Source organism: Esox lucius, chromosome 12 (genome assembly GCF_011004845.1).
Source record: "Esox lucius isolate fEsoLuc1 chromosome 12, fEsoLuc1.pri, whole genome shotgun sequence".
Lineage (NCBI taxonomy): Eukaryota > Metazoa > Chordata > Actinopteri > Esociformes > Esocidae > Esox > Esox lucius.
The window spans coordinates 36,893,930-36,921,197 of record NC_047580.1 but is presented as its reverse complement, the minus strand read 5'-3'; the positions used below and the strand labels follow the sequence as shown (position 1 = coordinate 36,921,197).

The following is a 27,268-nucleotide window of genomic DNA, read 5'->3' as shown; positions in this document are numbered from 1 at the left end:
GCATATTTTAACACAGTCATACCCAATTTTGTGGAGATTGCAGGGGGCACAAGTGTAATCCAGGCTAAAGATCTGGTTTCATGAGTTACATTTCTCATGTTGACAAGTGATGATAAATAAAAAGGTACTTTATTTATAAGTGCTTTACAGATAAACACCAGAGCAAGTAGTTCTCATCTCAAGTCCAGCCCACCATTTGATATAAACAACAGTGGTGAGTCCTGTACCTTGCATCCAAAATAATCCAAAGTGCACAATTTGATTAGATTAAACTTTGTCATTGAACAGTACGAGTACAGTACAACGAAATGCAGTTGTATCTTATGCATCTTATGATAACTGCATTTGATAAGTATCAAAGGTGATAACACAATGATAAGTAGCATCCAGCAGTTTAAGAATGGATGCAGTAACACACATTTAGATAATATCCCCATTGTCTATAACCGACATAGAAGTGGCTTGCACAATTTGTTTTCTGTATGTCGAGGACAAATGTTCTGTTTCTATTGAGGAAGCCTAGCTTGATTTTTAGCCTTTTACAGTTCATCAACATGTATCTTAAAAGACAGATTATCATCCATCCAAATCCCTAAGTATTTGTATGCAGAGACTTGATTAACTTTAGAGTCACCTAATCACCTGAGTGCAAGTGTATTTTCTTTTTAAGTTCAAGTTTTATAAAAGACCCTTGTAGTATCTTAAAATCTCTCTAGCTGCAATCATGTTTGGTCAGCTGTTGAAGCAATAGTGTATAATAGTGTACACAACTGTGTCACCACCAATATTGTTTATGTAGAGAGTGAACAGTAATGGACCAAGTATAGAACCTTGTGGGACCAAAGTTCGGTCACGGAAAATCCCAGTTCATTAGAAACCAAATTTAGCATTTGTTACCTGATCATTGTTACCTGTCGGCCAAAAGGATACGAGTCAACTGCTAGATGTGGCCTAAGGCGATACTTTCTGCATATAAATTACATCGCAATTTATCACCGAAACTAACATAAAACTAGGTGGAACAACAACATTTTACTAAATTAATTATTGGCAAGTGCCAATGCTAAGAAACAGAAGAATCATCTCCTGCAGGCATTCTATTATCCGTGGACCCCCGTGGTCTCCCACCCCCTCTGTCTCTTATCTGTCTGTCCCCCCCCAGTCTATTTTCTGTCTCCCCACCCTCTCTGTCTCTTATCTGTCTGTCTCCCCCAGTCTATTTTCTGTCTCCCCACCCTCTCAGTCTCTTATCTGTCTGTCCCCCCCAGTCTATTTTCTGTCTCCCCACCCTCTCTGTCTCTTATCTGTCTGTCTCCCCCAGTCTATTTTCTGTCTCCCCACCCTCTCTGTCTCTTTATCTAGCTTTCTCTCCACCCCACCTCATCTTTCTCTCCCTTTTTTGTAGTTCTGAAGAGGAAGGTTCTTCTTTCCATCTCTGGCTGTCTGTTCTTTGGCATCATCGTCATTTTTTTGGGATGCATCTTCCTCCAATTCACCAAGAAACCAGGTCTGTTTGTCCGCTATCTAGCTGTTTGCCTGTCAGTCTAAAATGTAATAAAAAACAATAAATCTGTTAGTCCACCAGAACAAGGTGTCAGGAGATGTTCTAACCTATAACTCTTCTACCTCCAGTGGATCAGAGCAAAGCCTCTCAGCCTGACCTCTTCCTTTCCATGGCTCAGCTGAAGTCACGTAAGCAACTGTCATGTTTCCCAGCGTTTCCCAAACTAAGTGTTCCAACCCCATGTAGGTTCACTTCATTTAGAAATTGGGTTGCAGGAAAAAATGTGTGCTTGCTGGAAATAAGTGTATGTGAAAATCTTCAGGTAGCCGTTTGTCTCTTAGAACAAGGTGGGTGTTAACATCTTCAGGTAGCCGTTTGTCTCTTAGAACCAGGAGTGTGAACATCTTCAGGTAGCCATTTGTCTCTTAGAACCAGGTGTGTGAACATCTTCAGGTAGCCATTTGTCTCTTAGAACCAGGTGTATGTGAAAATCTTCAGGTAGCCGTTTGTCTCTTAGAACCAGTAATGTGAACATCTTCAGGTAACCGTTTGTCTCTTAGAACCAGGTGTATGTGAAAATCTTCAGGTAGCCGACTTTTAGTTGTAAATGAACAACTAAGGATACATTGTTCACTACTCCCTAACCCCTGGACTGTCTGTTCAGTCTGTTTTACAAGTGTTGCTGGAGGTCTGGGGAAGTTGTTCCTCTGGGTTTAAAACATAGCTGTGTATCTGAACTACTTCCCTCTAAACCGGAAAGTCCTGACTTTAAACCTCAACTAAGCTCCTTCCTATTCCCAACAGACACACCCTCTCCACTAGCGGACTACGTGACAGAGCCAGACAACAGTTTTCACAATAAAGGTACAAACACAAATGCACACTGAGACAGCCCTGTTAAACCTGCTATTAACAAGCTTGTCCTGATCTTGACCTTATCTAGCTTGTTTACACTTACAATATCTGATCTTAAATAGAAAAAAATGCATCAAGGAACCGGGTCTGTCAGGGATGTCAGGAATCGGGTCTGTCAGGAATCAGGTCTGTCAGGAATCAGGTCTGTCAGGGATGCAAGTAATCGGGGTCTGTCAGGAATCAGGTCTGTCAGGGATGTCAGGAATCGGGTCTGTCAGGGACCGGGTCTGTCAGGAATTGGGTCTGTCAGGGACCGGGTCTGTCAGGGATGTCAGGAATCGGGTCTGTCAGGGATCTCAAGGACCGGGTCTGTACCCATCCATGACAGGGTATCCAAATGTAATGTAAAACCGGCAACCAATTATATTTTACTTATCCTTCTCAATATAAAACCAAAATATGTGGACTTGCATGTCTCAAAATATGTGTTTTCAATACATCTTTCATGTAGCTGAGAGTCTGCAGAATCCCAGAATAGAAAGCACTTCCTTCTACTATAAAGGATGACTATTTAAAAGGCAAAGTGTCAAGGTAGTGACAGGCAGATTTGAAAACCCTAGTTCTTAGAGGGTTAAAGGGGTTCCTTAAGGGTCTATATAGTGATGGCCATTCGAGGCTTCATTAGCGTTATTTTAGCAGCAGGATATTATGCTGGCAGCATTCAGATTTTCTTTATCAAAATAAAAGCCATCATTGAAATCTAAGGCAGTATAGTTAACAATCTAGTTTGTGAAAAAGAACGGGCAAGAATAACATTGGAACAGACATTAAACTTGAAATGTACAGACTAGATTGTTAACTATATTACCTAATATATTTCAATGATGGCTTTTATTTTGAAAAATAAAATCTGAGTTAGCGCTGCAAGCATAATATCCTGCTGCTAGAAAAACGGTTATGATGCCTCGAATGGCCATCGCTAGTTCTATATTTGGTCCGTTACTGTTCACTCCCTACATAAACAATATCGGTGATGAGTTACGAAATAGTAAAATGAATCTTAAGACATCGATGCAGGGCAGTGAACAGTTTTGGGAACTGTAATTCATCAAGGATGTGAGGGGGACAAACTCTGGTGTAGCCTGGTGACGCCGGGCCGGGCTGCAAGCTGTTCTACGTGGATGAAAAATTGTGAAGTGGTAAATACGTATGGAAAGCTGATCCTGAGGTCTGACTATGATAACCACATAGAAACACACAATATAAAATTATAAAAAACATTTTTATAGAGGTCCAGCCCGGGTCCCCCACCCACTGTGGGCCCTGGTGCCACCGCACCCCGGATAGCAACGCCAGTGGGGACAAATATGTTTTTACAAACGCCCATGTTTTGAAATGAGATGGCCAACAAGCTCATACACGTGTGATGATCGGGTGTCCACATACTTTAGGCCATATGCTGTATGTGCACTGATGGACACAACATCTCATTGATTCTGCTAAAACAAACTCGCAAAATACAGCCTTTAGCCATTTCATTAAATATTACTTAGTTAACACGTGGTCTATGATGTGTGCTCTTAGTGAAGAGCTACTATACTGTATACATCTGTATTTCAAAGTGTGTGGCTGATCTGTGATCTACATCTGTGATCTACATCTGTGATCTACATCTGTGATCTAATTTCACCACCTCACCTCCCACCAATCTCTTACACTGGTTGACTCAACATCCCTCTGGTTCTGCTAATAAATATGAACATTCAAGATATGGGCTACACACAACATAACTAATTGTATTTAAGTTATCCACCTTTAAAAAAAACATTTCACCTCAGCTCCATGGTTGAACCTTTCTCCCTGGCTGTCTGATCCTGCTGTGACAAGGACCTTTTCACAGTCACCATGTGAACCTGCTAAAATGCAGGACATGATATGACATGAACAACTTTATTTATATTGACGCCTGCAGAACCTGATGGCAATGTTGATATATAATATCCACATTAGGATGACATGTCAAATGCAGCTAGTTATGTAGGGAACTACAACGTTAGCCAACTTTTTAAGAGATCAACTATTAAGCTAGTTAGTTAGCTATATCTTCTAATGTCTCATAGCTAGCTAGCTGTACCACTCACTTTGTCTTTGCATAAGAAAACTCTAACTTCAGTCTTTTATTGGCTGGTGTCATACGGCGCTAGCTGTGAGTGAGGTGAAATTAGTGTAATGTACACTGTTTGCTAGCTAGCGAAATAACGTTAGCTGTCAAGGTAATATATATTTTGCAACAATCAATATCATTCATATATAACGTTAGCCTAACTACACCTTACTGGTTTACTCTGAGGTAATGTCAGCTAGGTTCCCAAACTTTCATGAGCCAGAGATCGCAGTTACAAGTTGCAACCATAGCCTCTACTGTACCCAAAGAAAAGTGCCTGCGTGTGGTCCTAAAGCGAGTCTTATTTGGGGGGGGGGCATGTCCCACTCATGTATAATGAAACGTACGCCCCTGGATGAATATAAAATGCATGTATAGACAAGAATTGCTATGACATGGCATGAATGTATTATCTTACTAAAGGACAAGTTTATCCAATTGCTGTTAGTCCAAGGATTAAGATACCAGGGAGTTTAGAGTGTCCTGGAGGGTAACAATCTGCTGCTATATTTTTGTTTTTAATATTTTTCTTGTTTTGTGCAATCTGTGATTTCATTTTGTCTGTTTCATGTAATTCAGGGCAGCCCAACCCTGTTCCTGGAGATCTACTGTCCTGTATATCAATCAAATGTATTTATAAAGCCCTTTTTACAACAGCAGTTGTCACAAAGTGCTTTACAGAGACACCCGGCCTTAAACCCCAAGGAGCAAACAACAGTAGTGTTGAATTTCAGTGGCTAGGAAAAACTCCCTAAGAAGGTCGAATTTTAGGAAGAAACCTAGAGAGGACCCAGGCTCAGAGGGGTGACCAGTCCTCTTCTGGCTGTGCCGGGTGAGATATTAAGAGTCCAATTGGAATAATAAATACATTTCTCTGGGCTAAATCCAGAGTCTATTTGATTTTAGATTAGGTCAGAAGTATGACCAGGTGGACAAGGACAGGGACAGCAACGGGCCCCCCAAACCAGGTAATCCGCAGGTGTGGACCAGGACCTGTAGGTTTTCTCTTCAACCCCATTTATGACTAACCTGATAATGCTTTTCATACAGCTAATTATTAGAATCAGGTGTGCCTAAATAGAGTTTGAGAGAGAACCTACAGGACAGTAGATGTCTAGGAACAGGGTGGGGCAGCACTGATGTCATTTCCTAATCATTGTGTGTCTTGTTTTGTCTGTACTCATTTTTACTCATTGAACCTTAACTGTATGTGTAAACATGAATACGCAGGGCACAGTGGTAAGTGAGACCTTGGTCTCAGTCTGGGTTCTTTGTTGAAATAAAGGTATAATAATAACAATGTTAGGGTAATACCACAATGTACCAAAGAATACAGGGTACAACGTGTGTGTGTGTGTGTGTGTGTGTGTGTGTGTGTGTGTGTGTGTGTGTGTGTGTAGATCCTGATGAGGACGGCGGCGCTGGAGGAAGTGGTACAGACATATGCACTGAGCTGACTCCTCTTCCTATAAGCCGCCAGGATGACCAAGGTAAAAGTAATTATGTATTTATATACTGGTATATAATATCCATGGATGAACCGATACACATTTTTTAATGGCGTTACTGATTCTGAGTACTGAACTTTGCCTGCAGATCTGATAGTGCCGTATTCATTTTGTTGTGTGCTAATGTGCTATAATTGCCTTCATTATTGAATTTTAACTTAACATTTTAAGAAGAACCTACATTTTACAACATAAAATGTTATTAAATTACAGTATGTTCAAATACACACCATGGACACTTTAGATTAAAGGCATTTGTGGAGATTCTATAGCAATGTAGAATGGGAAAGTGGATCTATTGGACAAAGAGTCACTGCAGTGAAAACTAGGGATGTGACACTGACAATTTGTTATATATTTTTGGCATGCATTTTACGATCAGTTTTTGGCTAAAATCATATTAAATTCTAGTTGAATTGGCTGGTTGTCGTCAAATCACAACTTGATCAAAATGGCACTAGATGATGTCCTTTAGGAAATAGTTAATCAGCCTATCAGTCTATCTGCCTATGGCATTGGAGGTGGAGCTAAAAGGACAGGCTAAAGCACCAGTATCGGACACATTTTCCAAGCCATTATTGTATCGTTGCACCCCAAATTATATTACTGTAAAACATTATTCAAACTGGTGTTATATTATTGAAAACACTATTCAAACTGGTATTACATTACTGTAAAACACTATTCAAACTGGTATTATGTTACTGGAAAACACTTCATAATTGTATTATATTACTGGAAATGACTATACAGGCATTGTGCGACTGTCAAAATCTGAAATTATTTAAATTACATTTTAGTAATAATTTATCAAATTTAATATAAAATATAAATAATTTCAGCAAATGCTCTTATTCAGAGCATCTTACAGTTAATTAATGTCATTTAAAAAGGCTGGCGAAAAAAACACAATTATGGTACAGTAAAACATTGTATTCTGCTGACCCATTAATACTGGTGTAATATTACTGTAAACACTTTGTATATTATATCACCTCCAATCTGATCTCTTCTCTCTCTCTCTGTTCTCTCTTCTCTTTCAGACATTCTCTCTGAGAAGCCTGACATGGAGAGGAATGGAGGGATGGTTTCGTTCAGCTCATAGGACCAATAACAATATTGATAATTATTGATCTCTAATTGATCAGGATGAGCTCAGAGCACCGAGGAAACAGAGTTTTGCTGCATATTTTCTTTAATTCAAAATTGCATTATATTTTTTAATCTAAGCATTGTATTCAGACACGTAATTCTAAAAGTTTGTCTTGAATACTCAGACATATTGTGATGAGTGTGACACAGAGTGAATTGCATTGGGATAAAGGGTTAGAGAAGGGAACGTCCCAGTGCTGCTTGGTAGGTGTTGTAGTCAATGGAAACAAGGGGAGGGCGTAGATGATGGGGGTGGGGAATGTTAATACACATACGATACACAGATAACATGTAGCATGTTATCTGATAACATGTGATCTGATAATGTGACCTTAAATCACATGTTGCTTAGATTACATGTTGTCCGATCAGATGCTATCAGACCAGATGCATTTGATCTGATACAATCTGACCTGATAACATATGGTCTGTAAATACCTGGTCTGATACATGTGATCTGATAATATGCCATCCAGAGATTTTTACTGCTGTAATTTGCTGTGTTGTAAACAAGGCAAGCTCTAATTAGAATGTTATAATTGACTTACTGTAAGATCTGTAAGTCCCTTTGTATAAAAGCGTCTACTATGTAAAATGTAATGTAAGGGTTAGAGGTCACAATGCTGTAAATAATGTTGTAGTTCTCAGGGTGAACCCCAGATGGCAAAATAATACTTCTCTACACTTGGTGTAGTTTTGTGTGGTGGTGTAAAACTTCAGAGTGTAGATGGATGAGGATATATGGGTGCTGGATGCAAATCACAGTGTAGTTCAGGTGTTAGGTGAATCTCACCAAGCTGGAGAGGATCTTCAAGGAAGAATGGGAGAAACTGCACAAATCCAGTGTGTAAAGCCGGTAGAGTCAAACCCAAGAAGATTAGAAGCTGTGATCACTGCCAAAGGCGCTTCGACAAAGTCCTAAATAAAGGGTCTGAATACTTGTGAGCATGAGATATAATATATATGTACATTTTCATTAAATTGGCACACATTTCCAAAAACATATTTTCGCTCTTTCATGAGGTGGTGTTGTCTGGATTGATGAGAAAACATATGTTTAATCTGTTTTATATTATGCCTATAACACAATATGTTTAATCTGTTTTACATTCAGCCTATAACACGATGTTTATTCATTGTGTTGAACTGACTAACATTTCTTATTATGTTTACTTCCACCACAAATAGCAACTATGAACTGTATGGCTTTTATTAGCCAGTAATAGGCCTACTAGTATCTGCTAACTTACTACTTGGAATAGTCATGAGAATTGTGCAATTGCTAGCAAGACTGAAGATTAACTTTATACTGCCAAAGCAATTTAATTTCATGGCACAACAATGTTTGTTTTTCTTTCATTCGTGAATGACGTTGATACAAAAACTATCAATACAGGTGACGGTCCCACCTCTTTTACTGCTCAAGGGGTTGTGACCTACTATTATTACCCCAAAAATCTTACACAGTTGCGTACTTCGAAAATCAGCCAGAAATAGTTGCTATGTAACCATAAACAATTTTATTTTAGGCTTACTATAACGTAGCTTCTGAAGGTTGTGGCCAGCAAGCTTTTTGTCTATCCTAAACAAATCCTAAGGCATAATTTGCTTTGACTGCCTCAAGGCTCGTACACTGGTACCATGCATGTCTCAAACCAATATGCTATTTAACAAAGGTTGGTTGGTCGGTCGGTCGCCCGCTCAGAAAGAGACATTCGCTGTACTTGGCCGGCTCCGCTTACACAGTCTGGCAAAAACAGTAACGTGTGACATGTTTGCAGAATTGATAATTGCTGATCATTGGTATTTTGTTTAGTTAATAATTATTTAGCTAAATACATTTGAGGAATCTATATCTTCAGTATAATGAGCAGAGAAAATGGGAGATGATAGGATGTATTTCTCTCCTTAAATAAACAGTAACATGTAAGACATTTGTTGAGTTGGTAGTTAGCCATTGGCAAAGAATGTCTGGTATTTCGTTTCTTAAAAAAATATTTAGATTTACATTTGATGAACTAGCCTACACAAGAAGCTGAATCTCCTATTGAAAAACGGTAATGTGTGATACATATGTTGAATTGTCCTGTATCGTTTGTACTGTTTCAATAATAGCCTAATTAATTTGTTGAATGGTCATGGAAGTCTTGCATTTCATTCATAAGTTAATCCAAATTCAACCAAGATTTCATGTGGAAGTATCACACATTCATCCATTGACGTCATGAATTCAGTGAGGGGTGATTTGCGCCTGGATACCATTTGGTTAGCAACGCTAAATATTGTGGACTGTTGGCTGATTAAGATTGAAAACAGGGTAAAAAAAAAAGTTTAATAGTTTTCTGTTTGTGTGTTTAGAATTCTGACCACGGAACAATGTTATATACACCTACTTAGGAAAAGTCAGAGAAGCAGGAGGATGTAGCTTTCAAAATGGCAGTTTTATTTTTATTACAAACTCAAACGTCAATTCCTGTAGGATTTTGGCATTCCTCGTGATAAAAGACCAATCCAATTGTTGCCTTGGTTTCCTTACTAGTTAGCTACAGTAAGGACGTCAACTCAGGACAACAACAAGACACGTTTTTCAAATAACAGTTTCATGCCAATGGCAAATGCTCAACATGATCCTTCAGTGTAACTAACTATGATTACACAAAAACCCAGATAGTAAATATGGTCCAGTTGACCGGGGGCCTCCCAAAACACAAGCGAGCTGATGACCACATTGCCTATTACTGGCTTGCAATTTAGTTAGCTATTACCTTGCAATATAAAGAGATGACAGTCCAGCTGGCACTTTAAGTGGTTTTCATTGATTGTACCGTCCAAATACCAAAGTCCAAAATCCCAAAAAAGCCTGGTTCTCTAATTATTTGGTTTATTTTCGTCTGCCAGCTCAAAAGATGAACTTGAGCTGGTTGTTTGTTTCAGTCATTTTGTCCAGCCTATGTTAGCTTTGACTAACATACAGCTCTGGAAAAAAAATTAAGAGACCACTGCACCTTTTTCTTTCCTTTCCAAAAAACTTGAAAAGTATGGTTTTGAGTTAAATTAAGAGACCATTGCAAATTGAACGCTTCTGTTCCTCTCTCAAAACTTTCCTTTTGAACTTTTTGGGAAATGTAAGAAAAATGTGCGGTGGTCTCTTAATTTTTTCTGGAGCCAAAGCTAACAGCTAACATATATTTGCCCATGGTATAATGGCCCATGGGGTATATATTGGCCTGTGGCATATTGGGGAGGACATGGCCAATATACCACAGTGTTCAGGAGGACATGACCAATATACCAAGATGTTGAGGAGGACATGGCCAATATACCAAGATGTTGAAGAGGACAAGACCAATATACCACAGTGTTGAGGAGGACATGATCAATATACCAAGATGTTGAGGAGGACATGACCAATATACCAAGGTGTTGAGGAGGACATGGCCAATACACCAAGACGCTCTTTGTGTGTATAATGGAAGATCCTCTGTGTCTGTATAATGGAAGATCCTCTTTGTAATGGAAGATCCTCTGTGTAATGGAAGATCCTCTGTGTCTGTATAATGGAAGATCCTCTGTGTCTGTATAATGGAAGATCCTCTGTGTAATGGGAGATCCTCTGTGTAATGGGAGATCCTCTTTGTAATAGAAGATCCTCTGTGTAATGGAAGATCCTCTGTGTCTGTATAATGGAAGATCCTCTGTGTCTGTATAATGGAAGATCCTCTGTGTCTGTATAATGGAAGATCCTCTGTGTCTGTATAATGGAAGATCCTCTGTGTCTGTATAATGGAAGATCCTCTGTGTCTGTATAATGGAAGATCCTCTGTGTCAATATAATGGAAGATTCTCTGTGTAATGGAAAATCCTCTTTGTAACAGAAGATCCTCTTTGTAATGGAAGATCCTCTGTGTCAATGTAATGGAAGATCTGTGTCTGTATAATGGCACCATTGAAATGACGAGCCATGTCCATGTGTTTGTGGAGACGGTTTTCACTGTATCTTCTGCATATGTCAGCCGAATAAAAAATTACACTTTAAACATTGTCTGAATGGAGAACAACAGAATCAAGAATCTGAAACATGACTGACAACAGAATCAAGGATCTGAAACATGACTGACAACAGAATCAAGGATCTGAAACATGACTGACAACAGAATCAAGGATCTGAAACATGACTGACAACAGAATCAAGGATCTGAAACATGACTGACAACAGAATCAAGGATCTGAAACATGACTGACAACAGAATCAAGGATCTGAAACATGACTGACAACAGAATCAAGGATCTGGAGAGATTATGCATGGTTGAACGATGTCAGGTGCATTGCTATATGTTCTCCAAACTCCACAAACATGGTAGATGCTATCCTGACATTTTCATGCAAAGTACTAAATGTAGGATTTTCAATAACCATGAGAGGTTTTTAGAGATAAAACATGTATTCCTTAATACTTTTTTAGAAAATGTTTAGCTCAGATAAAGATTAGATTTATCTCATGTTTTGAGTGTTAGATTAAAACTTATATTCAAAAAATATATATATAGACATTCTGATAGTATTCCCTCCAACTTCTGTTATATCTTATTTACACCTTTTAATTCAGGTTTTTTTATATCCCACTTGCTAGAGTAATGTTAACAAATGCTTCCCAAAGTAATAACACCTTTTAATTGAAATGGAGAAAGCCAGCAAAAGAGAGGCAGAGAATGAGGTAGAGTGAAAGAGAAGTGTGTTGTTTGTTTACCCAGCGACAATTTCCCAGGGGGGTAGTTGGATTGGCTCAAACTCTCTGTTCTCCTCTTCTCCTTCTGCCCCCTCTGTTTTCTCTTCTGCTCCTGTCTTTCCCACTCTTCCCTTGTTGTTCTTCACCTCTGCAGGCTGGGGTTGGTATCCTGTCTCCTCTGGTATTCTATCAACATCCTCCTGGTTGTATTTTTGTGTGGTGTGTGTTGAGTGTGGTTGGTGTGGTGTGTGTTGGTGTGGTGTGTGTTGAGTGTGGTGTGTGTTGAGTGTGGTGTGTGTTAAGTGTGGTTGGTGTGGTGTGTGTTGAGTGTGGTGTGTGTTAAGTGCGGTTGGTGTGGTGTGTGTTGAGTGTGTTGGTGTGGTGTGTGTTGGTGTGGTGTGTGTTAAGTGTGGTTGGTGTGGTGTGTGTTGATGTGGTGTGTGTTGGTGTGGTGTGTGTTGAGTGTGGTGTGTGTTGAGTGTGGTTGGTGTGGTGTGTGTTGAGTGTGGTGTGTGTTGAGTGTGGTGTGTGTTGATGTGGTGTGTGTTGGTGTGGTGTGTGTTGAGTGTGGTGTGTGTTGAGTGTGGTTGGTGTGGTGTGTGTTGAGTGTGTTGGTGTGGTGTGTGTTAAGTGTTGTTGGTGTGGTGTGTGTTGATGTGGTGTGTGTTGGTGTGGTGTGTGTTGAGTGTGGTTGGTGTGGTGTGTGTTGAGTGTGGTGTGTGTTGAGTGTGGTTGGTGTGGTGTGTACTGGTGTGGTGTGGGTTGGTGTGTGTGGTGAACAGGACTCTCTTGCTGACAGATCTGAAACACTGAGGCTTATCACTACACCAAGGTCACACACACTATTATTATTATTATTATTAGTGTGTGTGTGTTGGTGTGTTTCTGTGTTGAGTGTTTGGTTTGATGAGTGTGTTGGTGTGTGTTTGTTTTGATGTGTTTCTGTGCTGGTGTGTGTGTTTGTTTTGGTGTGTGTGTTGGGGTGTAATGGGTTTCTGCACTGCAGATGTAATAACTGAAGGCAGCAGGAGGGTTGGAAGGAGGAAGTTCAGTTACCATGTTCTCTCTCTCTTGCTGCCCAGTAATTCATTTCAGTGCCAGGCTACCCAGAATGCTCTGCTCTAGTCTATCTAGAATAGACAAGCTGTTGAGTTAGGTGGGGGCTGCTCTCTCTGCTGTTAGTGAAAACATATTTCTAAAACACATCAAACACAGCGGTGTGTAGTGGAGGTTTGTCTGTCTGTCATTCTGCTGACTCTCATTCAACAGTAATATAATTACTCCCTATTGCCCAGACTCCTCTGTCTCCGCACAGCCACAAACACCTACAGCCTGAACAAGAGCACACAGAAATAACATCAACCTCCCCTGTTCCCAGACCGGGGACACAGAAATATAACATCCACCTCCCCTGTTCCCAGACCGGACACACAGAAGTATAACATCAACTTCCCTGTTCCCCGACCGGACACACAGAAATATAACATCAACTTCCCTGTTCCCCGACCGGACACACACAGAAATATAACATCAACTTCCCTGTTCCCCGACCGGACACACAGAAATATAACATCAACCTCCCCTGTTCCCCGACCGGACACACAGATATATAACATCAACTTCCACAGTTCCCCCGACCGGACACACAGAAATATAACATCAACTTCCCTGTTCCCCGACCGGACACACAGAAATATAACATCAACTTCCCTGTTCCCCGACCGGACACACACAGAAATATAACATCAACTTCCCTGTTCCCCGACCGGACACACACAGAAATATAACATCAACTTCCCTGTTCCCCGACCGGACACACACAGAAATACAGCTCCGGAAGAAATTAAGAGACCACTGCACCTTTTTCTTTCCTTTCCAAAAAGGTTGAAAAGGAAAAGTTTTGAGTGGGGAACAGAATCATTTAATTTGCAGTGGTCTCTTTCAATTTTTTGGAAAGGAAAGAAAAAGGTGCAGTGGTCTCTTAATTTTTTCTAGAGCTGTATAACATCAACCTCCCCTGCTCCCTGCACAGGGTCAATCCCATTTCAGTAGGGAAATAAATAACCAACCCTGTTCTCCAGACATGGTCAATCCCATTTCAGTAGGGAAATAAATTACCAACCCTGTTCTCCAGACATGGTCAATCCCATTTCAGTAGGGAAATAAATTACCAACCCTGTTCTCCAGACATGGTCAATCCCATTTCAGTAGGGAAATAAATTACCAACCCTGTTCCCCAGACAGGGTCAATCCCATTTCAGTAGGGATATAACCGACCCTGTTCCCCAGACAGGGTCAATCCCATTTCAGTAGGGATATAACTGACCCTGCAGGAGAGCAGCCGGGGCACTTGGGTAGGAAGACTGACAGGAGCAAAGACAGAAATGCATTAAGGTGCAAGAATTTTGATACAACGCACACAGTTCAATTCTACAACTGTTTCCCAACGACTGAATGCCTTCCTGAAGACAAAAAACATTTATGAAATACTCCAGTCCGGTTTCAGACCCCATCAAAATACTGAGACTGCACTTGTGAAGGTAACAAATGGCCTCAGACAAATGTTACGCATCCATCCTGTTGCTTCTTGATCTTAGTGATCACTCCCTTCTCTTAGAGAGACTGAAAACCCATATTGGGCGACGTGGACATGTTGTAGCCTGGTCTAAATCTTATTTATCTGAAAGATTTCAGTTCGTATGTGTGGATGGCCTATCCTCTAACAAATCAAAGGTATGTTTTGGTGTTCCTCAAGGCTCGGTTCTGGGCCCATTATTGTTCTCATTATATATGCTGCCTCTGGGCGATGTAATCTGGAATCACAATGTCAAATTTCACTGTTACGCTGATGACACAAAGTTATATATTTCAATGAAGCATGGAGAAGCCCCAAAATTAGCTACTTTGGAAGCATGCGTTTCAGATATTAGGAAGTGGATGACAGAAAATGTCTTGCTTTTAAACTCAAGAAAAACAGAAATGCTCGTTTTAGGACCCAAGTTAGCAGATCTCACTGTGAACCTCAACGGCTGCATGGTCGTATCCCAAAAAACTGTAAGAAACCTCGGCGATACCCTCGATCCTGACCTCTCCTTTGAAGAACATATAAAATATGTCTCAAGAGTTGCATATTTTCATCTTCGAAACATTGCAAAAATCGGAATCCGTGATTTTGTTACTTCTAGACTAGATTACTGCAATGCTCTTCTCTCCAGTTACCCTGATGAATCAATAAATAAACTTCAATTAGTGCTGCACACAGCTTCTAGAATCCTAACTAGAACATAAAAAATTTAACACATTACTCCTGTACTAGCCTCTTTACACTGGCTGCCTGTTAGGGTTAGGGCTGATTCTAAGGTTTTATTGTTAACCTATAAATCAATACATGGACTTGCTCCTACTTACCTCGCTGAAATTATCCAGCCATACATACCTACACGTTACCTACAATCTCAAGATGCAGGCCTTTTAATTGTACCTAGAATTTCTAAACAAATAGCTGGCGGCAGGGCCTTTTCTCATAGAGCTCCACTACTGTGGAATGATTTGCCATTTAAGGTTAGAAATGTAAACTGCAAACTTTCAAGTGTTTACTAAAAACTCATCTCTACAGCACGGTCTATGATTAAGTGTAGTCTGGCCCCGGGGTGTGAAGGTGACCAGTAGGCTTGATACTGTCCACCCCTGCTGTCTTGCCAGGTGGGCTCTCGTCGCCACTGGGATGCCCTCCCTCCAATGCCTTTCGGGGGAAGAGTCACTGGCTTGTTGTTGTCTCTCTGTTGCACACTTGTGTAATTGGGCTGTACTCTGCTGGCAATACTCTGCCCTCATTCAGGGTGGTTGCGGTTGGTGGGTGTCCCTTTGGTTGATGCTTAGCAATGCTGGTGGATTGATTTCCTGCCTGTTGGGCCCTGTCTGGGGCCTCCCCCAGATAGGGCCACAGTGTCACTGGACCCCCTAAAACGTACCCCTGCCCAACCCTAAATATAACCCTACACCATGTCCAAAACAGCCATTTACTGCATAATGTCCTCACTTTGCCAGATTTAACATGGGTTACACTATTTATACAGTAAGACACATACAGACACTCACAGCTCCTGTTGCAGATTAAAACAGATTAATTTATTTGCGTCCGAGCATAGGGAAAGAGAAAGTATATCATAGGGAAAGAGAAAGTATAGCATAGGGAAAGAGAAAGTATAGCATAGGGAAAGAGAAAGTATAGCATAGGGAAAGAGAAAGTATAGCATAGGGAAAGAGAAAGTATAGAGATAGCGACAGAGGGAAACAGAGGGAGGGAAAAAGGGAGAGGGGGGGACAGGGAGAAAGAAGGGGAGAGAGGGAAAGCGGGAGGGGAACAGGGAGAAAGGAGGTAAACCAGGAGGGAGGGGGAGAGAGGAGGTAAACCAGGAGGGAGGGGGAGAGAGGAGGTAAACCAGGAGGGAGGGGGAGAGAGGAGGTCAACCAGGAGAGAGAGGGGGAGAGAGAAGGTAAACCAGGAGAGAGAGGGGGAGAGAGAAGGTAAACCAGGAGAGAGAGGGGGAGAGAGAGAAGGTAAACCAGGAGAGAGAGAGGGAGAGAGGAGTTAAACCAGGAGGGAGGGGGGGAGAGAGGAGTTAAACCAGGAGGGAGGGGGAGAGAGGAGGTAAACCAGGAGAGAGAGGGGGAGAGAGAAGGTAAACCAGGAGAGAGAGGGGGAGAAAGGAGGTAAACCAGGAGAGAGAGGGGGAGAGAGAAGGTAAACCAGGAGAGAGAGGGGGAGAAAGGAGGTAAACCAGGAGAGAGGGGGGGAGAAAGGAGGTAAACCAGGAGAGAGAGGGGGGGAGAGGAGGTAAACCAGGAGGGAGGGGGGGGGAGAGGAGGTAAACCAGGAGGGAGGGGGAGAGAGAGGAGGTAAACCAGGAGGGAGAGGGGGAGAGAGAGGAGGTAAACCAGGAGGGAGAGGGGGAGAGAGAGGAGGTAAACCAGGAGGGAGAGGGGGAGAGAGAAGGTAAATCAGGAGAGAGAGGGGGAGAGAGAAGGTAAACCAGGAGAGAGAGGGGGAGAAAGGAGGTAAACCAGGAGGGAGGGGGAGAGAGGAGTTAAACCAGGAGGGAGGGGGAGAGAGGAGGTCAACCAGGAGAGAGAGGGGGAGAGAGAAGGTAAACCAGGAGAGAGAGGGGGAGAAAGGAGGTAAACCAGGAGAGAGAGGGGGAGAGAGAAGGTAAACCAGGAGAGAGAGGGGGAGAAAGGAGGTAAACCAGGAGAGAGAGGGGGAGAAAGGAGGTAAACCAGGAGAGAGAGGGGGAGAGAGGAGGTAAACCAGGAGGGAGGGGGAGAGTGGGAGGGAAGGGGGGGGGGTAAACTGGGAAAGGGAGGGGGAGAGAGGGAGGGAGATATACCGGGAGAGGGACATATCTGCCTTCCAGTCTTTAACCATATAAAAGTAATCTGTAAAATGCTGTGTTAGTATTGATCACAACATAGGAACACATTGATAGTGGATAATGTACAGCCATATAGAGTGGAACTATGCATCAAAAAACACTAAAGGACATGAAGTCCAAAGTTCTCAGCATTTTGTGATCTGCAGTGGCCTTTACACTACACATATTATCAGTGTTATTAGTGTCTCAGTTGATCTACAGGATCCGTCAGTGAATCTCAGCTTGCTGACTGCATGTCCAAGCCCGGTTTAACTACGCCATGCGTGTACTGTCCCTCGGAGCCATGATGCCAGAGGTTCCCTGGTGGGTGGAACCTGTAGACCCGGGGGAAATAGTGTGAGCCCTTAGCTAGTCTAACAACACTACGACCACAGCAGTCTGTAGTTGGCCTTCAGATAGATAAGTGTCTCCAGGTTTTTGGGGAGAGCCCTGCCCCTGTCGGGTCGGAGCCAACGCCCAGAGGAGGTGAAGATGGTCTCCACGGCAGAGGTCCCAGCGGGCACCGTGAAGGCACGCTTGGCCACCTGGCAGAGCTGGGGGAAGTCGATGGCCTTCCGTCTCCAGTAGTGAAGTGGCTCCTCATCAGTGGGCTCCTCACGCAGGTACCCTGACAGCTCTTGCTCAACACTCTTCACCTGCGTCGTTGGCCTCTGCTTGATGAAGGAGAACAGCTTGCAGGGCCTGCTGAGTGAGGTGGAGGAGGGGACCGGGGATGGGGCCAAAGCTGTGTCAGGGGACTGGGCCTGGGGGGCGAGCTCCGTGCTGGGGCCATATGTTTGCGTATGTTTGGTGACCTCATCCAGGAGGACCTGTCTGTGCCAGTCGGGGTCTGAGCTCCAGGTGAGTTTGAACTGCGGATCCAGAGTGGTGGCGGTGACGTAAAGAGGGTCCTCCAGAATCGGAGCCAGGCGACGTTCAACAGCCTGGGACAAGCCCAGCAGCAGGCAGGGGAGCTGGGGACACACACACTCTGACAGGTGCTTCCTGAGACCCAGGACACATGGTAGGGCCAGGCTGATAGACACATGGCAGTCCCCCTGGCAGGAGACAACAAAACAGTTATGACCTCTCTGTCTGTTAACTGTCTGCCTCATATTTACATTCCGGTTAAAAAGTAAAGGTAAATCCTGGATAAATAGAGGAACATAATGAATGCAGATGCTTCCAAACAGGTGTACTGCATGATACTATTAAGCTATTATTGGAGCCATCATACTATCATCATACTATACCTATCATACTCTGTTGCGTTTATAAAAATGCTGAGCAAAACCAGTTGACATCGATTTTTGATCAAGCTGGAAAGAGGAAAGGATCTAAATGGCTTTGAAAGAGGGTTCAGTGTTCATCCACAGGGGACAAGCGGTCCCTGAATGGTTTGATGTGTAAGAAGATGATGTGAATGATGTGCTATGGCCTTCACAGTCACCAGATCTCAACCATATTGAACACCTATGGGAGATTTTAACACCATCATCAAAACACCAAATGAGAGAATATCTGGGATGCCCTCCCTCCAATGCCATTCGGGGGAAGAGTCACTGGCTTGTTGTTGTCTCTCTTTTGCGCACTTGTGCAATTGGGCTGTACTCTGCTGGCAATACTCCGCCCTCATTCAGGGTGGTTGCAGTTGGTGGGTGTCCCTTTGGTTGATGCTTGGCAATGTGGGTGGATTGATTTCCTGCCTGGGGCCTACCCCAGATAGGGCCACAGTGTCACCAGACCCCCCTGTCTCAGCCCCAAGGTCTTACGCTGCTATATTATTGTGCTGGGGGAGTAGGATCAATTCTCCTTCTCCACTGCACATCCTTGTAAACCTAAGGAATGCACTCTTTAATTTTGGAATGCACCCTTCTCTCCTGCTCTGTTTGAACTTAGGAGGTGTGGGCCAAGAACTCATGTCCTCCTGAGTACCAGACCCTAAAGACTTGTTGCTGCCCCAGTCCAAAGTCCTCCCAATTATTACAACTGGTACTCTTGTTCACCCAGCACAACCAGAAGATGACTGGTTACCCCTCCGAGCCTGGTTCCTCTACAAGTTTCTTCCTAAATTTCAACCCCCCTTTGGGAGTTTTTCAACACTGTTGTTGTTTGCTCCTTGGGATTTCAGGGTTTGTGACAACTGATGATGTAAAAACAGCTTTATAAATACATTTGATTGATTGATGTCTTTTGGAAGAATGGTGTTCCACCCTCCAGTAGAGTTCTGTGCTGTTTGTGTGTAACAGGTCTGTCAGTGTGTAACAGGTCTGTCAGTGTGTGTGTGACCTATCTGTCTGTGTGACCTGTATGTAACAGGTCTGTCTGTGTGTGTGTGTGTGACCTGCCTGTGTGTAGCATGTCTGTCTGTGTGTGTGACCTTTCTGTCTGTGTTACCTGTCTGTGTGACCTGTGTGTATGTTACCTGTTTGTGTGTGTTACCTGTCTGTTTGTGTGATCTGTGTTTATGTTACCTGTTTGTGTGTGTTACCTGTCTGTTTGTGTGACCTGTCGGTGAGACCACTCTGTCTGTAACATGTTTCTGTGTGTATGTGACCTGTGTGTTACCGGGCAGTGCGTGTTACCTGTTAGTGTGTTACGTGTGTGTTACCTGTTTGTGTGTGTGTACCATGTCCCAGGCCTCTGTGAAAGGTTCCAATGTGTCTGCCAGTTCTCTGAGCAGCGCCACTTCCTGGCCAGTCAGAGCCAGGTCAGCCCGGTCACTCAGGTCCTCCAGGAACTCTGCTGAATCCAGCAAACCACGCAGCACCTGGAGCAGAACAGAGAAGTGGTAGAAGTATTAGTAAGAGAGTAGTAGTACGATAAAGTAGACAAGCATTAGTAGTATAACAGTAACAGCCGATTACAGTAGTAGTAAAGTATTAGTATGGTAGGGTAGTTGAATAGTAGTAATAGAGTAGTAGTAGGGTAGAGCACTAATAGTATGGTAGTAGGGTATTCGTAGCAGAGCGGTAGTATGGTATAGAGCAGTACAGTATTTGTAGAGTTGTAGTGAAATAGAATAGAGTAGTAGTAAAGCAGAGTACAACTGTAGCAGTAGAGTAGGAGTAGTGGCTGTAGTAAAGTAGTAAGGGTAGAGGTGGTAGTAAGAACAAGGTAGCATGGGAAAAGTGTTTCAGCTACCCTAGTCCTTCACTCGTCTGTCTGTTCTGGTCTGTCTTTTCAACCTGTCTGTCTACTCTGTTCTACCTGTCTGTCTTTTCAACCTGTCTATTCTGTTCTACCTGTCTGTCTTTTCAACCTGTCTGTCTATTCTGTTCTACCTGTCTGTCTTTTCAACCAGTCTGTCTATTCTGTTCTACCGGTCTGTCTATTCTGTTCTACCTGTCTGTCTATTCTGTTCTACCTGTCTGTCTTTTCAACCAGTCTGTCTATTCTGTTCTACCTGTCTGTCTTTTCAACCTGTCTATTCTTTTCTACCTGTCTGTCTTTTCAACCTGTCTGTCTATTCTGTTCTACCTGTCTGTCTTTTCAACCAGTCTGTCTATTCTGTTCTACCTGTCTGTCTATTCTGTTCTACCTGTCTGTCTATTCTGTTCTACCTGTCTGTCTTTTCAACCAGTCTGTCTATTCTGTTCTACCTGTCTGTCTTTTCAACCAGTCTGTCTATTCTGTTCTACCTGTCTGTCTTTTCAACCTGTCTATTCTGTTCTACCTGTCTGTCTTTTCAACCTGTCTGTCTATTCTGTTGTGTCTGTCTATTCTGTTCTACCTGTCTGTCTATTCTGTTCTACCTGTCTGTCTATTCTGTTCTACCTGTCTGTCTATTCTGTTCTACCTGTCTGTCTTTTCAACCAGTCTGTCTATTCTGTTCTACCTGTCTGTCTTTTCAACCAGTCTGTCTATTCTGTTCTACCTGTCTGTCTTTTCAACCTGTCTATTCTGTTCTACCTGTCTGTCTTTTCAACCTGTCTGTCTATTCTGTTGTGTCTGTCTATTCTGTTCTACCTGTCTGTCTATTCTGTTCTACCTGTCTGTTTGTCTTTTCAACCTGTCTGTCTATTCTGTCTGTTCTACCTGTCTGTCTGTTCTACCTGTCTGTCTGTACGATACTCCAGTAAGTTCTACTGAATACCTTCAGTTGAGCGGCCCAGTCCGTCTCCCCAGCAGCCCTCAGACCCCCCTCTGCCCGCCCCAACACCCCCACCAGTTTGTCGTGAGGAACAGCAGAGGTGACGTAGTTATAGAAGGAGGAGGCTTTAGCCAGGGTGGAGGAGAGGAGAGGAGAGGAGGAGAGCAGTCCATCTCTGACACACTGAGCCAGTGATCGACAGAAACAGTCCATCCTCCTGGAGCCCAGACCTCCTTCCCACCAATCCCCCCGTTCCACCACTCCTCCTCCTTCTCCTTCTTCTGTTCCACTCTCCTCCTCATCATCCTCTTCAGCATCCTCCCCCGGGTTTCCATGGATACGGAAGCCCGGCAATCGGCATGCGGGGTGGGTTTCGGTGGGAAACGGGTCGGCCACCACACGGAACGCCCGCCCGGACACGGCGTGAGCAACACACACCTCCTCAAACTCTGCCAGCACGCGACTGGCTGACAGCCCCCCAACCAGAGGCAGGCACGCCAGCAGGGCAGAACGCATCTGCCAATCAGAGGACAGGAAGTGGCAAGTCACACCTAGGTACCTGCAGGACAGGTAGAAGGGGCAGTGTTGACATTGTGTACATGGATAATGTAATAATGTGTACTGAACACAAGCATAGATAATGTAATAGTGTGTCCTGAACACAAGCATAGATAATGTAATAATATACAGCCTTGTTTACTAAAAAGGAAAATGCTGCATAAAATGGAAATAAAACAAGGCCAAAATAAAATATTGGATGTCCTTCGAGGCCTCAGGCGGAACAGCATTTAAAACAGACAAATCATTGCATGGGCTCAGGAACACTTCAGAAAACCATGGTCTGTGAACACAGTATGACGCGGCATCCACAAAAACTCCACCATGCAAAGAAGAAACCATATATAAACAACATCCAGAAATGCGACCACCTTCTCTGGGCCGGAGCTGATTTAAGATGGACTGAGGCAAAGTGGAAAACTGTTCTGTGGTCTGACAAATCAAAATTAGAAATTATTTTTGGGAATCATGGACTCTGTGTCCTCTGGGCTAAGGACGAGAGGGACCATCCAGCTTATTTTCAGCACGCGGTTCAAAAGCCAGCATCTGTGATGGTATGGGGCTGCATTAGCGCACATGGCATGGGTGACTTGCTTATTTCAGCAAGACAATGACACACCTCATTCTGCACGTATTACAACAGCATGACTCTGTAGTAAGAGTCTGGGTAATAAACGGGCCTGCCTGCAGTCCAGACCTGTCACCCACTGAAAACATTTGGCGCATTATGAAATGAAAAATATGACAAAGGAAACCCTGAGCTGTTGAGCAGCTGAAATCCTATATCAAGCAAGAATGGGATTATATTTAACTTTCAAAACTACAGCAATTGGTCTCCTCACGGTTACAGAGTATTGTTAAAAGAAGAGGTGATGTAACACAGTGGTAAACATTAGGTTCGGTACGTATCGCGGTTTGTGGGTCACGGTAACGGTTCGGTTTCGGTATGAATGACGTGATTCCACTCCAGTAGCTGGCAGTGGCAATGCAATGCTGGCAGACTATATTTTGTTCACGACCTTCTTACCCTCATCATCGTATTGAACACTGAATCCAAAACGTTCCCACACAGCCGATTTGAAAGACGGCGGTGCCTCTTCAAATTTGCTTCTCTGTGAAGGCATTTTAGCTCTCGTTGTGCGCAGTGAGAAACCACGATTTCAGTTTGAATGTTAGATGTCAGCAAGACACTTGTGACAGTTGGCTGCTTTTCTCCCAAAACGGTTGTTCATGACGTAGATAACTAGCTAGTACCACGCTAGGCAATTTAGCTAGCTACATAGTGGACATTGTCTGTCCCACAGGTACCATGGGAAAGAGCAAATTCAATCAGAAGTTGTTAGACAACAGCACCTTTGCTTTGTGGCTGAAATCTGTTGAAGGGAAAGAATTCGAAGCCCACTGTGTTTTTCGCAAGAAGTCTTTCAAAATTGGCAGATTTATGGGAATTAAATCTGTGGAATCCCATATGAAGTGTGAGAAACACAAAGACTAAAGCGAAAATACTCCAACAAACACCCCTCGAAGTACAGCCAGTAACGTTATTGTTAGCAGTAGGGTTACCGCTCTAACAACAGTGGGTACTTCAGTCCAACTGGTGTCCTTGTATTATTGTGTGGGGTATTTCTGTGAAATTGGTCTTAAATTCAATTCGTAGTGGCATTAAAAAGTTATATGCATTTCTTATATGCATCCAACTTTTTTGGAAACGGGGTTGTAGATAATTAATACAGATTGGTTGGCTGTGTTTAACTGACTGGTGTCAACTAGAACCCTAGGGGATGTCTTTAAAGATAAGATGGCTCATTGGCTGTGTTTTAAACTGTCTAAACTATTGCACTACATCAAACATACCCAGCGTTAGACCCTGTCGGGGCCCCAGGAAAACCCCTGCAGAGGGAGATTGACAGGCTGAGCGCAGGGGCCGAGGTCAGGGCCTGTCTCGTGGCTAGCTGAGCCTGATAGGCATAGGCAGGGAGGAGCTGGGTGTGGAGGTATCGTGGAGGCTCAGGCGTGTAACGTGGCTCCAACAGCTGCAGTAACTCTGTGAACCCGCGAAGTGCCACCATGGAGGCCGGCTGAAGGTCCTGGACCAACATCTTAGCAATGGCCTCAGAGATCAGAACCTGGAGGGTTACCACAACAACAACAGAAATCAGAACCTGATGGGTTACCACCACAACGACAGAAATCAGAACCTGATGGGTTACCACCACAACGACAGAAATCAGAACCTGATGGGTTACCACAACAACAACAGAAATCAGAACCTGATGGGTTACCACAACAACAACAGACATCAGAACCTGGTGGGTTACCACCACAACAACAGACATCAGAACCTGGTGGGTTACCACCACAACAACAGACATCAGAACCTGGTGGGTTACCACCACAACAACAGACATCAGAACCTGGTGGGTTACCACCACAACAACAGACATCAGAACCTGGTGGGTTACCACCACAACAACAGACATCAGAACCTGGTGGGTTACCACCACAACAAAAGACAACAGAACCTGGTGGGTTACCACCACAACAAAAGACAACAGAACCTGGTGGGTTACCACAACAACAAAAGACAACAGAACCTGGTGGGTTACCACAAAAAAAAAGACAACAGAACCTGGTGTGTTACCACAACAACAGACATCAGAACCTGGTGGGTTACCACCAAAACAGAAATCAGAACCTAGTGGGTTACCACCAAAACAGAAATCAGAACCTAGTGGGTTACAACCACAACAGAAATCAGAACCTAGTGGGTTACAAACACAACAACAGAGATCAGAACCTAGAGGGTTACCACAACAACTGAGATCAGAACCTGGTGGGTTACCACCACAACAGAAATCAGAACCTGGTGGGTTACTACAATAACTGAGATCAGAACCTAGTGGGTTACCAGAACAACAGGCATCAGAACCTAGTGGGTTACCACCACAACAACAGACATCAGAACCTGGTGGGTTACCACCACAACAACAAACATCAGAACAACAAGATTAACATTATAACATTATACCTGCCGAGGGTCATGTCTGTGGAACTTAGTCACCCCTCCTCCTGTTCCCTCTCTCCCTCCTCCACCCACACCCCCTCCTCGTCCTCCAGATGTGGTTGAGTGGTTGCAGCGGTGGCCTCCATTGGCCAGGCTGTGAAGAGAGGAGGATGAGTAGGGATGGAGGGTGGAGGAGGAAGAGGAGTAGGCTTCTCTTTTCATATCCTTCTTTTTCACAAATTCATCATACATGGCTTGGTGCTTCCTCTGCACGGAAATAGAGGAAGAGGACGATAGGGAGGGACAGAGAGAGGGAGAAAAGATCAGGAGGAAGAAAGGAACAGAAAGTGGGAGATAGAAAGCGAGGGGGAAAAAGGGTCATTGACCTACACTAATTATCAAATGTCATACCAACTATGAGATTTTCAATTGATTTGTAAAATAGACCTTCACACATATACAGACATTAATAACTTCATAATTCATGTTGCAGAAGACACCCTGCTTCTACAGTTTCTTACGGACGGATGGAATGCACCTTGAGATGTGTAACGAAGTTAGATGTGACGCTTCTCTTCGCCTGTATTCTGGTGCCGCATGCTTTACAATTGGACTCGATCTTTCCGTTCTCCCCCTCGAACACGATGTTGAAGTAGTCTAGGATGGATACCCTCGAAACTGACGCCATCGGGCTGAACAACCTTTATACTCGGAAGTAGAATCAACTTTCCAAAGACAACAATCCGAAATCTCTCTCTACCTCTTCTTGTCCTGAACGTTTTGTTAGTCACTATAGTCCTATAAGAGCGAATAGGGTGCGTGCGCGTTTCTTCCTTCCTACTCACAGTAATCAAAACGTTGGCAGACACGCGCAACAATAGATGGGTAGAAACAGGCGAGTTGCCAATACAGTGCAGCGTTGCTATCGCGTTTCGGAACAGCTAGCTCTCAGGCTAGCAATTACACTGTGAAACAAGTATTCAGTATCGCAGCAAACGTTCAAATCATGTATCCTTGTAGCTATCGGTCCAGCTGTGTCCGTGTCCATCGGTTAGTGTTTTCTTTCTCACAGGACCAGCAAGAGGAGGAGGCTGGGCTCTTGGCCCAGAACAGCGAGGAGGCTGGTCGCCTCCATTGGTCCAGGAAGTAAATCGACCTACGTTTCCGAAACACTTCGGTGGTTCTCGGCAACGTTCCGCTCGGCTGGATCAGTTGAGAATAAGATCACTTTAATCTGAAGATTCCACTAGGCTATGGATGCTGAGGATGATGTGCTGAATTCATATTTTAAATTGACTTCATTCTGATTCCTGAAAAAATAAGAAAGGGACTTAAAAGGCTTATCGCCAACTACAATTTTTACTGCATCTCTGATCATTCAGGCGTATATACAGGGGATCAGTAAGTAAAACGGAAAACTAAGCAAACCTAAACAAAAATAGATCATAATTTAACACTTCTGCATTATAGCCTCGAAATGCCCTTGTGGTTAAACAAGAACACTGCACTGTTACAGAGTGAAATATACTATAGGTACCAACAGGAGCGTCACCAGAACCGGGCTTTCAGGCCTCCAGCCCTTTTGTGAGCTGACATCACCCAGATGGAATGGTGTTAAGAAACCTACATGCAAGTAGAAACAACAAATGCTTTGTTTTCACAGTGCAGAATTGTCAGGACATATCACTGGAGCTCCTGAGAGAACAACCGCACCTGCACACCCCAGGGCAACCTGCCTAAGTGTTTTACAAGTCTGGTGACAGGACTGTGTACAAAATGGTTGAGACTTAGACGAGAACATGCACTTATGGACTTGTCAGGTATTTTGTAGTGAGCATCATCATGAGCCAAATGTACCATCTGAAGGCATGAGTGGCCTAGCTGACCTGTGGAAAGCACTAAGTGTGGCACAAACCTAATACTCCCAATGCCTAAGTACACACCATCCACACAGTGATGCATGGTGGTGGAAGCATCATGCTGTGGGGATGTTTCTCTTCAGCAGGGACTGGGTATCAAGAGAACCTTTTTCAGTCCACTAAAAACTGAAACTTGGGAGGAAATTCACCTTTTCACTGGACATTGTTCGCAGGGACAAAGCCGAAGCAACATTGGAGTCCTACAATGGCCCCGTCAAATTTCGGATCTCAATCTCAAGTGCTGTCTAACCAATCTGTACTTGGTGCAAATGTTTAAAAAATGGGCCAAAATCACACCAGCACAATGTGCTAAGCTGATACATAGTACTTACTCCAAAATAAACTAAGCTTTCATTGCATCAAAAGGTCTCTA

General features: G+C 43.4%; 2 protein-coding genes across 7 annotated transcripts in view; one reads left to right on the top strand and one right to left on the bottom strand.

The window, feature by feature from the left end:
- LOC105008758 (sialoadhesin) overlaps window positions 1-8,139 on the top strand; it is a 28,853-nt gene extending 20,714 nt beyond the window's left edge. For 4 of the 5 annotated variants that reach the window (XM_029124258.2, XM_029124260.2, XM_029124259.2 and 1 more), the window contains 5 exons: window positions 1,406-1,507; window positions 1,633-1,692; window positions 2,309-2,368; window positions 5,924-6,013; window positions 7,075-8,139. In XM_029124258.2, the coding sequence (XP_028980091.2) occupies window positions 1,406-1,507; window positions 1,633-1,692; window positions 2,309-2,368; window positions 5,924-6,013; window positions 7,075-7,136 (374 nt within the window). In that variant the 3' untranslated portion in view covers window positions 7,137-8,139. Of the gene's footprint in view, window positions 1-140; window positions 215-1,405; window positions 1,508-1,632; window positions 1,693-2,308; window positions 2,369-5,923; window positions 6,014-7,074 lie in introns of those variants that run through there. The other variant, XR_003782689.2, reaches the window with a different exon arrangement.
- Window positions 8,140-17,236: 9,097 nt separating this feature from the next.
- On the bottom strand, window positions 17,237-27,245 carry si:dkey-109j17.5. 2 transcript variants are annotated; one of them, XM_034296080.1, is made up of 7 exons: window positions 26,518-27,245; window positions 25,515-26,286; window positions 25,001-25,243; window positions 23,827-24,098; window positions 21,418-21,973; window positions 19,933-20,091; window positions 17,237-18,379 (listed from the first exon to the last, which is right to left on the bottom strand). In XM_034296080.1, exons 2-7 carry the CDS (start codon window positions 25,662-25,664, stop codon window positions 17,705-17,707), a joined length of 2,055 nt encoding a protein of 684 aa, XP_034151971.1. In that variant the 5' UTR covers window positions 25,665-26,286; window positions 26,518-27,245; the 3' UTR covers window positions 17,237-17,704. The 2 variants fall into 2 exon arrangements, with proteins under 2 accessions (XP_034151971.1, XP_034151970.1); XM_034296079.1 differs by having other exon boundaries at window positions 25,515-27,245.
- Window positions 27,246-27,268: the final 23 nt, after the last annotated feature.